This window comes from Prenolepis imparis, unplaced genomic scaffold (assembly GCF_030444845.1).
Source record: "Prenolepis imparis isolate NDT839.2.m4 unplaced genomic scaffold, iyPreImpa1.0 SCAF_6, whole genome shotgun sequence".
Lineage (NCBI taxonomy): Eukaryota > Metazoa > Arthropoda > Insecta > Hymenoptera > Formicidae > Prenolepis > Prenolepis imparis.
In genome coordinates this window covers 11838662-11850221 of record NW_028141164.1, presented here as the reverse complement: position 1 = coordinate 11850221, position 11560 = coordinate 11838662, and the positions used below count along the sequence as shown (strand labels likewise).

Genomic DNA, 11560 nt, shown 5'->3' with positions numbered 1-11560 from the left:
CCTTTTATAAATTATGTGTTCTCAAACTTAAAATTAATAACTAACATCTTGCAATATATAATAGTACCATATTATTTAATAAATATATCCTGCAGAGAGAGATGCACATTTTTATACATATAGAAAAATACAACTTAATATATACCTTTTTAAATAATGTTATCGTTGCATAGATCGTACTTGCTCAGTAACTTCTTCCAACATTGAAGAGTTTTTGTCAATTGTGTCCATTTGATACTCCAAATGAGTACTGATAAGTGCAAGTTTCTTTAAACTGGATTCTATCATTTCTAATCCATGTTCCTGCTGCGCAAAGTTTTTTGCTGCATGTGTTAAAATCTAAAATGTAACAAAGCATATATATGTAACGTAGAAATATTAATTTAATGTTATATTAATTAATGTAGGATAACGAATTAAGAGAGACATTACCTCACTGCTTTTTGAACCTCGCTGTATCTGTCTGGCGAGAGAAGCAATATTATTAACATTAACTTGCACCCTATCCGCCAGTCTCATCTTTGATTCGATGAACAAGCTGCGTGCGCTTGTACTGGACGCTGAAGCCATTGTATTATAATGTTTCTCATTAATTGCGGGATAAGATTTGCTCTTAATGTTATCCAGGCCTATTGATAGACTGTACGTTTTGCCTTTGATTTAATATATCCTTATTGACAGAAACAGTATTTCATAATCTGAAAACAATAAAGTAATATCATGTATTTCTCACAATTTGCACATCAGCATAGAATATATGTCAGCATATATATTTTTCACCTTATAGAAACTATCTTTCATATACGCATCCTTTGACGTTTATGTGAAGAGAATAAAATAAAGAAAAAAAATCAATTTGTACGATTGTAATCACGAGCACGAGAGGTTTGTTTTTTCTTTCACAACTGAACTTTCTGCACTAAAAAAATGTAAAAAGTACAAAACCCATCAGTGACGAACAAATCTTCGCTCCTGTCCCTGATTGGACGATCGAGCGCTGTGCGGCTTTTGTCCTTAGGCAGTCACGCGGTCGCGCGTCGCGCGGCGTCGGAATTCGGTGCGCGGAGTGGGGGAGAGTGGTGGGAGGATGCGCGCGCGCCAGTGCGCCCCCCACCACTTCACCCCCACCACTCTCCCCCACTCCGCGCACCGAATTCCGACGCCGCGCGACCGCGCGACGCGCGACACTCGAAGGTCGAACGTCGAACACGCCGCGCACATCGACACGCGCTCTAGTATTATATATTATATATTCTATGGTTGCGCGACCTGAAGTTGGCAACACTGTTAGGCATGTCTTTCTTGAAACGCCTACTTCGCGCCTGTCACATATACACACTTGTTTACGGATCTGTATGCGGGAACGATCGCTTTATAACGGTTTTCGCCAAAAATTTCGGACACGTACGTATATACTTCCGTGTCATTCCTTTATGTACGTACATATATACGTTTCGCCCTTTAGGGAAATGCTCGAGCTTCGCGACGTGAGGATGATCGTCGACCTGTCGGGCTGAGCGCGTCGTCGTCTCGGTGATCCAGTTTCTCGAGGACATGTGCCCCTCGGACGAGGTGATCGATATTCGTCGATAACGTCGTTTCCTCCGCGCAGCGGACGTCTTCTTCGCGGAAGTATCGAGGATGGCCAGCCGGGATCCGTCCAAAACCATGGACGACCATAGCGTCGAGGTTAGCGGCAGAGGATGTTGTCTACGTTCCCTTCCTTTGGCCCGTGCTTTTATCTCGTTTCGCTGGTGTCACTTTCGAAAATTTTGCAACATTGGCAAACTACTTTTTATTATAATGTCTTTCGTAAAGTTACAAGACAATATTTTCACTCTTGGACCTTGGCGAGTTATTTTATAAATCTTTTACAACTTTGTATTATATAGTGTTTTTATAATTTTGTGTAATATCGAGTTGGTGTGATAATTAGATTTATTATGATTTTAAGATATCATTTATATAAAATTGAATCAAGTGTTTTGATTGTTAGTTTTAAATCAATTTGTTTACAATGATTTTTGAAACTAGAATATAAGATTAAGATTGTATCCCCTTTAATTTGTTTGATTAATTAATTAGAATGAAACATTTCTTTGAAATTTTATAATGTTGAATAAAGCATGACCTGATTAATAAATGAAAATTATATAGCTTACTATTTTCTGTTACAGACATTAGCGGAAGTTTTTCGATGTTTTATTTGTATGGAAAAGCTGAGAGATGCGCACCTTTGTCCCCACTGCAGTAAATTGTGCTGCTATACTTGCATCAGGAAATGGCTCACCGAACAACGTTCCCAATGCCCTCACTGCCGGGCTTCTCTCCATTTGCATGAACTAGTAAATTGTCGCTGGGTTGAAGAAGTGACCCAGCAACTTGATACACTGCAAGCTGTTTGCATATCCAACTTTCGACACGATGACTCCAGTAGAGACAGGTTTGAACACAGCATTTCTAATTTAGCTTTAAGATTTACATTAGTTTTGAGGAAATATTTACAGATATATATATGTATATATATCGGGTGTTAAAAAAGTGGCGGATACACTGTATAGGGGTGAATTCTTGAGGTTATTTGGAGACGATTTTTCCTTAACGAAAATGTCGAGAGAAGTCATCATTTTTTGCAAGCTCCCAATTTTTGCCATCATATATCTTGGTAACTAAGCCTTAAATTAAAATTCTATTAAATTAAAATCGACTTGAAATTAATTGAAGAATGTAGTTTTGTTAATATTTTAATTCCACAATACTTAGTTTACGAAAAGCCCTTTATTTTCAATTACTTATAACTCGAAAATTATTGGTGCCTCGACATTTTCACTGAGGAAAAATCGTCTCCAAATAACCTCAGGAACTCACCCCTATACAGCATATCCGCCACTTTTTTAACACCCTGTATATATATATATATATATATACTTACTGATTTTTATTTTAAATATTTTTTAAAGCACAATATATATATATATATATATATATATATATAATATATAAAATATTTCTATACTGTTTAATTATTTAAATTATTTATTATTTATTATATATTTTAGGTGCACAGTGCATCAAGAAAAATTATCCGTATATTGCTGGACTTGCCGCAAATGTATCTGTCATCAATGTGCCCTGTGGGGCGGCACTCATTCAGGACATACCTTCAAACCTTTAGAAGATGTTTATGAGCAACATGTTACTCAGATCAAAGGCGAAGTAGGCCAGTTAAATATGCGACTCATGGAACTGATTAGCCTTGTTCAAGAAGTGGTATGTATATTTGACGAATTTTACTTTAAAAAAAATATGAAAAGAGAGATCTAAAATATAGTACAGAAATGTATGTATCTATCCATTTTATAATTCTGAGTTATACTTGTCTGTTACTAGGAGAGAAACGTCGAATCGGTAAGAGCGGCGAAAGACGAGAGGGTCAGAGAGATCAGAAACGCGATCGAATTAATGATAGCTCGACTGGACTCTCAGTTGAAGGCCAAGTTGCTGACTTTGATGGGCCAGAAGAATTCGTTGACTTTGGAAACCGAGCAGCTGGAAGCGCTACTGCAAGAGGTGGAATATCAATTGCACACGTGCACACGCTCCGAACTGATCGCCAAGAGTGCCGATCTCTCGCGCAAGATACACCAGATGCGCAAGAAGCCGATGACGAGTTTCGTTACCGCGCCCGTACCTGCCGACTTTCACAGGTAAAACTTGAAAGATTCGTGCAATTTTATTTATAATTATATAAATTATTTATTTATTTATTATTTATATTAATTATATTTATAATTATATAAATATATATTTATATAATTAAATATAATATATACGTATGTATTTATTATATATATTTATATTATTTATATTTTCTAAATATATATATTTAAATATATAAATATATATATATATATATATATAATTATATTTTATTTTACTATAATTGTGTATAAGAACTAAGGATAATTTTTTTCTTATGGGCTTGTTTTATTGCAGCGAAATTGTGCCAGGTTACGACAGCGCGACGTTTGCTATGCAAAACTTTACTCAGCTTCAACTAAAGGCTGACCCAGTATATTCCGCACCATTACACGTGAATGGACTCTGCTGGCGACTGAAGGTGTATCCGGATGGTAACGGAGTCGTGCGCGGAAATTATTTGTCAGTATTCTTAGAGCTCAGCGCTGGACTGCCAGAGACATCAAAGTATGTGAATTATAATAAGTAATGAATTATATATTCCTCATAAAAGAAATTATATTGAAAATTGTACAAGTCTGCTATAAATGTATTTGAAAACATGGAACACTAGACACATGTTCGTATTTTAAAATCTTTCAAATTCTTTATAGATACGAGTACAGAGTTGAAATGATACATCAAGGTTCTCGTGATACGAGTAAAAACATCGTTCGTGAATTTGCGTCTGATTTCGAGATTGGCGAATGTTGGGGATATAATAGATTCTTCAGATTAGACTTACTCGCAACGGAAGGTTACTTAAATACAGAACTGGATACTCTTATATTGAGGTATCTTTTTATTATTTAAAATAATATTTTTTAATTAATATAATAATACTAAGTTTCTTTTAAATCTCTTCTTTTAAGATTTAAAAAATTAATTTAATCAAATTTTATATTAATACGAAAAACACTTATTTTTGAATTTCTCTTTTCTACAAATTAAACTATTATGGCATCAAAACTGTTAACACAATATTATATTTAACATATTCATTGTCAAGCGTATTTTAACTGACTTTTCACGCTGAAATTATTTTATATAAGTAAAATTTATTATAATATGCACATGGTCATTTTTTAAATTTTAATAAGAATACTAATTTGTTTATTAATATACTTTGTTACGCTTATTAATAAACATGGTCATAATTTTGAGTATGTAATTATTAATTACATACACATCATTGTTTGACGATCACCAGTGACTTGCGGAAAGCTCAGTGTAAATCAGTGATCATCATGGCGATGAATATATTAAAATTATATATTAATATATTAAGTTTATTTATTAAATTAATTAATATATTAAGATTGGTTTAACAGATTTCAGGTGCGTCCACCGACATTTTACCAACGCTGTAGAGACCAGCAGTGGTACATTAGCCAACTATTGACACTTCAAAATCAATACACCACTCAGATCAATGAATTAAAGGAGGTAAATTAATAATTATATATGTATATATTCATTTATATTCATTAAAATTTATAATACGATTATAATAAATTTATTCGAGTTTATTGAAAAATGTATAATTAAAAAAAGATATATAATAATTCCAAATATATGCTATATAATATATAATGCAATTAATTATTTATAAAACAGTTTTTTGTTAAATATTTTCTTTGTAGAAATATTTTATGTTAGATTAATAGGTATATTCTTTTATTCTTTTGTTTGCAGAGGCTAACGATAGAAATATCCCGCAATGCCATGACAGCTACTAGAGCTTCTAATGGAACTATAATGTGCAGTTCAACTGTGAACACATCACCTTTGTCTGCGCAGCAACAGCCACAGCAACAACAACAAGAGAGAGATGCAGGCGACTCAACACTCAATTCGAACGTTATACGAACAATTGACACATATCCTACTGCAAATGGAATACCAATGAGGTATAATATTGCAATCTATATTACACCAGATTAATTGAACTCTGTTTCTCAAACGATGTTTTAATTTCTGGCTTCCAAAGTAGAACCATAATTATGTATATAATACTTATAAAAGCAAATGTCCGAATTTTTAATTGAATATACAGTATAAAATTAATTACTATAATTTTTGTCATGATTTCGAAAAATATATATAATTATATATATAATATAATTATATAAATAATTATATATATATAAAAATATATTAAAATTAAGAAAGGAAATAGCGAAATTTGCTAGATTGTATAATAATTTTTCAATTATCTGAAAGTAAAAGATATCATAAGCTTTCTCAATCTAATTCTAGTGAGAATATTCTCAAAAACATATATTTTTGTTCGCAATAGATCCATACAAAGTACACTACCCAGTAACAACAGCAACATAATGAACGAACAGTTATTGCCGATGTGCGAATTGAACGAGCTCTCGAGTATGCATCTCCTCGGCTCTGCTACGTCGAAAACGTTGTCGAAGACGTCGTTGAAGGCGCACCGTGCCAGCAACAATCTAAACATCATCGAGACCGAGGGCAGGGTGTCTTCGCCGCATCTCGTCGCGTCCAACGACGTGTCGCACGGCGACTCGAAGATTCACTTGACCTTCCCGTCATCGTCGCCCTATTCGTCGTCCGGTGACGCGCCTCATCTCGTCGGTCAGCAGCCGTTGAATCTACTGTCCAACAACAGCACCAGCGATCCTTTATTGTCCGTCTCGTCGACGTTGTCGGGCAATCAACGGATCAACGGCTGCTCGACCGTGGCGGAAGATGATGAAGCTGCGCAACGTTGCACGAACGACACGTCGCCAGGTGAATGCCGAGAGACCGCTGCAACTGGTGTCCACTCCCCGTCATTTTATCTGTCGTCGACGTTGAATCTCTCGTCCAGCAGCAGCAGCAGTAGCGAGAGTGGCGTGAGTGTATATATATTCTTTCTATTTTAGTCTCTCTCTTTATGCTCTTAATCGCGCGACCTTCGTCGAGAATAATCCTCTGTCGTCCTACATTTGTAGGAATTGAGCGAACACGATATTTATATGGACGAGTGTGAGAATAACGAGCCCAACGTCACGCTCTTGGACCTGACGAATGACGAAAACGACGTGGACGACGAAACGATGTCAGGTAGGTGAATTTCACGCATATGCAAAATATATGTTGTTATACAGGGTGTCCCAAAAGTCCTGTAACAGTTAAATATCTCAAAAACAAAGATTTTTTTGAAAAAAATGTTTAAATAAAAGTTGTAGGACTTTAAGTAAATGGAAACCTCTATTTTTGATTACATATTTATGTAGCTTATCTTAAGAGCTTTTCAAAACGCTATAATAAAGTGTTTTTCTGTTAAATATTTTTCGAGTTATGAGACTTGAAACAGTATTTTGACATAAAATACAAAATATCTTACAAAACATTCGGTTTTCGGTAATCTTACCTTAATACTTTTATGCACAGAATAATGAGACCAATCAATTGGTGTAAAGAAAATGCATAATTATTTTTAAGAAAAAATATGTTGCAAATTGTACACATTTTCTTAAAAATAACTATGCGTTTTCTTTACATCAATTAATTTGTCTAATTATTTTGCGCATAAAAGTATTAAGGTAAGATTACCAAAAACTAAATATACTATAAACTTAAAGCATTATAATTTAAAAAGCACTGAATGAAAAAGTACTTTATATAGTGTTTTAAAGCTCTCGAGAGAGATAAACTACAAAAGAATGTGCAATCAAAAATAGGAGTTTCAAATTTCAAAGTAAATTTTACATGGCCTTAATAATGCTATTTATAGTCACACTAACATTACTATTTAATACGCCAATTAAAGCCTTATAACTTTTATTTGAAACTTTTTTTTTTCAAAAAGCCTTTGTTTTCAAGATATCTGACTGTTGCAGGGACATCCTGTATATCGATAGAAAATAACAACAGTGTGAAAGTGGAACTCATCAAATAACGAGAACTTAGAATCGATTATTAATTAAAAATAATTGTCAGTCAATTCTAGCGTTTGATTAAAATTACAAAGATGCAAATTCAGAAAGCTAAGTGATGTATTGTAAAATTAGATGCTAGTTCGAACAGAGATTTGTCCGGGGACGAAGAGCGAAGACGACAAACGCGCGCGATCGATAGGGATGTTGAAAGCGAAAAATCCACGAACCAAAGACAAGCTGAAGAATGCGTGAAAGAAAATTTCAAGTCCATTATTCCCAATAGCTTTTATGCTGTTTCATAGGATCCTACATTTACTCTGTATCTCGATATACATTATAAAATTCCTATATTTTAAATTTTATCTTGAATCATTGTTATTTTTCATTAATATCATGTGTACAGTTTTCCATGTATATTCTATACACTTTTGTTTAAAACTATTTAATTTATTTGTATGTAATTATTACACGTACAGAGATCTCTCTTTTACATATTTATCAAATAATATTAAATTATAATTATACTTATTCTATATTTCTAATAAAATATAACAACATAAATATGACAATTTTTAATTAATATAATAATATATATAAAATATACATTAGAAAAATCTCTATGATAAATGAGATATCTAATTGTAAGATGAATGCAATATATATGTAATTGATTAATAATATATTTAAATTTTAATAACAAATCGCAAAATTTTTAGGGGAAAACGACATTGAAGTCGCGGAATCTCTCGCACCATGGGTTCAGAACAAGCAGCGTATGAAGCAACAAAACAACAGGGACACCATTACAGATACATGCAGGTATACTTAATACAATTATAATATTAGAACAAAGAGAGAAAAGTGTAACTGTATAAGTATAAATTTGTCAAGAGGTAGTCATTTAAGTAGAGTTGAGTGTTTATTTTTATACATTTTTGGCTCGATTAAGTTACAAGAACAGAATTTAATTTTTTTTTTAATTTAATGGAAATAGCTAATGGTAGAGATTTAAAATCTCATACTAGCATAATTAAATAATAAATACCAAGTATTAAAAAGATAAATTTGGATCTAAAAACTTATGTAGTTATGTATAATTATGAATATAATAACCAATTTTTTTTTATTTAATGGGAATAGCAAATGATAGAGATTTAAAATCTCAGCATTAAAAAGATAAATTACTAAAAAAGGAAATTATTTGATAAATAATCATTTTTTATTTAATTGTGAAAAGAAAAAAGCTCTCTAGATCCAGAAAAGATTCATATTTAAGATAAAATTTGGAAAAACTTGTTATGTTTTACAATTTTTTGTAATTGTATTATACAAGTTATGTATAATTATGAATATAATAATAACCAAATCTCTCGTGATTCAGGTTGAAGGAGATAATGCTGCTACACTTCATCGAGATACAGGACAGGAACTCGCCGTGGACCTCCCTATGTCTCGGCCAACAGGACGAGAGCTGCGACTCCAGGAGCAACTCGCTCGCGAGTTTGCGACGTCACAGTTCCAGTCCGTTGCATTATAACGCTATGATGCAACCCACCGCGACCGCAGCCTATTCGCACAAGCATCTCGAGCTCGGCACCGCGGCCTGTAACGATCTAAGTCTGAGTAGCGACAAGAAGCATCCCAATATTGCCTTGCATCACTCCCAGCCGCAGGCAACTTACGGTGCTAAGGCTAAATACAGAAGACTGCCGAGTTTTTGCCGATCGGAACTGGTGGCTACGACAATACCTTCTGGTAGCCAGATAACCAGGTCCGAGCCGGCGACGCGTTCCAATTCGATAGACTGCGAGAGGGATATCTCGAAACTGCCAGTAGTTAATAAAATCAATCACGACGTAGAGTCGCCTAGTCTGCGTCTGGATTTAATAGTGCCAAATGGTAAGGGAAAAGTTATTGAATCTGAGAAAATGATATTAGATGAATAGTAAGAGAAAAAGCTTTTGTAAGAAAAGAAGTAAATTTATTTGTCCTTAAGCAAAAATTCTTATAAGAAGTCAAAAAGTCTAATAGCTTCTGCAAAGCAAATCATCTAATTTTGAAAATATAATTCTATTGCATGCATATTTTTTTATTTATATCCAATATATATTATACAATATAAAATTAAAAAATGTGGTAGAATTTGTTTTATATATTGTTTCATATAAAATTGTTATATAAAATATAAAAAAGTAGTAGAATTTGTTTTATATATTTCATTTATTTTGTTTTATATATTTTATATATTTGTTTTATATATTTTATATGTTTGTTTTATATATTTTATATGTTGCAACGCTACTTTTTAATTAATGATTAAGATATGACGAGAAGAAATTAAAGAAACAAAAAATATTCTTTCAGTACTTCTAGACAGTGACAAAATCATGTCGAAGCATTTACTGTCACGACGCCAGTCCTCTCCGAGTTCATCCACTAACATGAATTTGAAAAACGACAACAGCAAGATATTCAAAATTGACCAATTACTCGAAACCATTCATCTATCATCAGGATCGTCGCAGAAAGATGCGACGACTTGCGGCGCAAAATTGAGGTAAGAACCTCAAGAAGATATTATTGCCTGCAGGAAGATTAGAACAAAAAAAACATTCTTATAAACAAATAAAAAATGTTTTTTTATTCATATCACTTTTACACATTTATCGCTTTTTGTTTATGTGAGAACTTTAATGATGTTCTATCTTTAATCCATAGGAAAAACGCTTCGTCCGACGTAAAGAATAACTCTTGCACTGCCAATGGAAGCTCCATTGCACATTCGCTGACACAGGAGAATGCATTGTCGTCATCTACAAACACTGCAAGAACAGCGAATGCTATTCTTACTCCTAGCACTTTCAGCTGGTCGCCAGCCATGTATCAACACACGCATGGTAAATATAATCATAGCCTTATTCTAATTTTCTTTTAAAATATTTTTATTTTATTCTGTTATATTCACATCAAAAAGAACATTTGATTCATTTCGTTGGACAAAAATCTGTTTTAGATATCGCTGTACAAGCTTCTTCGAAAGAGATTTCTAGCAAGACTATCGATAAGTAAGTAAATTGCTTACTGAATACATTGTAATTATTGAAAAAAGACACATGTGTGAATTACAAATTAATTTGTAATTCTTTCATTATGTGTTTATATAGATCTACGGAAGAAGCTGCCAGTTCGCTGTAATAATGTATAACTCAACATTAGCATTCTGTGATTTCTATTTCGGGTATTAATTATAATCGCAAGATAGACGAAAAGAGAGAGAACAATTATTCAGTTTCAAATTATGAGTATCAAATAAGATAGTTTTGAAATTAAGATGTATGTTTATGTTGTACGTACACATCTGATTTTTCGTATTACTCTTTAGCAACAGGATCGGAGATCTCACAATCAGAACTATTATATTATAATCTCTTTCTCTCACTCAGTACAAAGTATTATAATAATATAATTGCTCTACTTTCAGCTCCTGCTTATAATTACACATGCGAATTTATTATTTCCAATAATTTCATTCCAAGAAGTGTAGAATATATTTGTTTTATTATTTAATGCTATTTATTTCTCACATGTGAATTATACGTCCAGAGAATAACAATAATTAATAGAGATTAGTATAATAATAAATTGTAAGCTAGACTTATCACTGCAATCAATTCCCTGTTTCCTATGCGTGCATTTAACTAGGCAATTTTATTCTCAAAGAAATAGATTTCATAAAAATTTTGTTTATGTATGTATCTACAAAAAATTATATAAAATCTTATATATTATTTAAATATAATCTTTTATTCTCTTTTTCATTTATTTCGTATTTACATATACATATGTTAATAATTAATTTGCTAAAGAAATTTTTTCATTCAATTTGGGAAGAGAATAAAGATTAAGCGTTTCTTTCTTCATATTTC

At 32.7% G+C, this 11560-nt stretch overlaps 2 protein-coding genes across 3 annotated transcripts; one reads left to right on the top strand and one right to left on the bottom strand.

Annotated features, from left to right (window-relative positions):
* Positions 1-87: 87 nt before the first annotated feature.
* On the bottom strand, positions 88-1546 carry Borcs7 (BLOC-1 related complex subunit 7). Of its 2 annotated transcripts, none has more exons than XM_083039981.1 (3): positions 1444-1546; positions 433-698; positions 88-339 (listed from the first exon to the last, which is right to left on the bottom strand). In XM_083039981.1, exons 2-3 carry the CDS (start codon positions 568-570, stop codon positions 160-162), a joined length of 318 nt encoding a protein of 105 aa, XP_082896107.1. In that variant the 5' UTR covers positions 571-698; positions 1444-1546; the 3' UTR covers positions 88-159. The 2 variants fall into 2 exon arrangements, with proteins under 2 accessions (XP_082896107.1, XP_082896106.1); XM_083039980.1 differs by lacking the exon at positions 1444-1546 and adding an exon at positions 781-1011.
* A 1-nt stretch (position 1547) lies between these two features.
* Positions 1548-11347, top strand: LOC145937114 (uncharacterized). Its single transcript, XM_083039978.1, has 16 exons — positions 1548-1689; positions 2178-2443; positions 3060-3270; positions 3391-3707; positions 3997-4206; positions 4353-4532; positions 5070-5184; positions 5434-5648; positions 6038-6605; positions 6705-6816; positions 8351-8453; positions 9016-9533; positions 9999-10191; positions 10353-10531; positions 10648-10699; positions 10799-11347. The coding sequence occupies exons 1-16, from the start codon at positions 1642-1644 to the stop codon at positions 10827-10829; spliced, it is 3318 nt and encodes a 1105-aa protein (XP_082896104.1). The 5' UTR covers positions 1548-1641; the 3' UTR covers positions 10830-11347.
* Positions 11348-11560: the final 213 nt, after the last annotated feature.

Excerpts from the sequence above, each read along its gene's own strand:
- Borcs7 (XM_083039981.1), bottom strand. The coding sequence starts at position 570 with ATGGCTTCAGCGTCCAGTACAAGCGCACGCAGCTTGTTCATCGAATCA. Across the intron at positions 340-432 it reads GAGGTTCAAAAAGCAGTGAG|ATTTTAACACATGCAGCAAA; the intron begins GTAATGTCTCTC and ends GTTACATTTTAG.
- LOC145937114 (XM_083039978.1), top strand. The coding sequence starts at position 1,642 with ATGGCCAGCCGGGATCCGTCCAAAACCATGGACGACCATAGCGTCGAG. Across the intron at positions 4,207-4,352 it reads GGACTGCCAGAGACATCAAA|ATACGAGTACAGAGTTGAAA; the intron begins GTATGTGAATTA and ends AATTCTTTATAG. Across the intron at positions 10,192-10,352 it reads ACTTGCGGCGCAAAATTGAG|GAAAAACGCTTCGTCCGACG; the intron begins GTAAGAACCTCA and ends TTTAATCCATAG.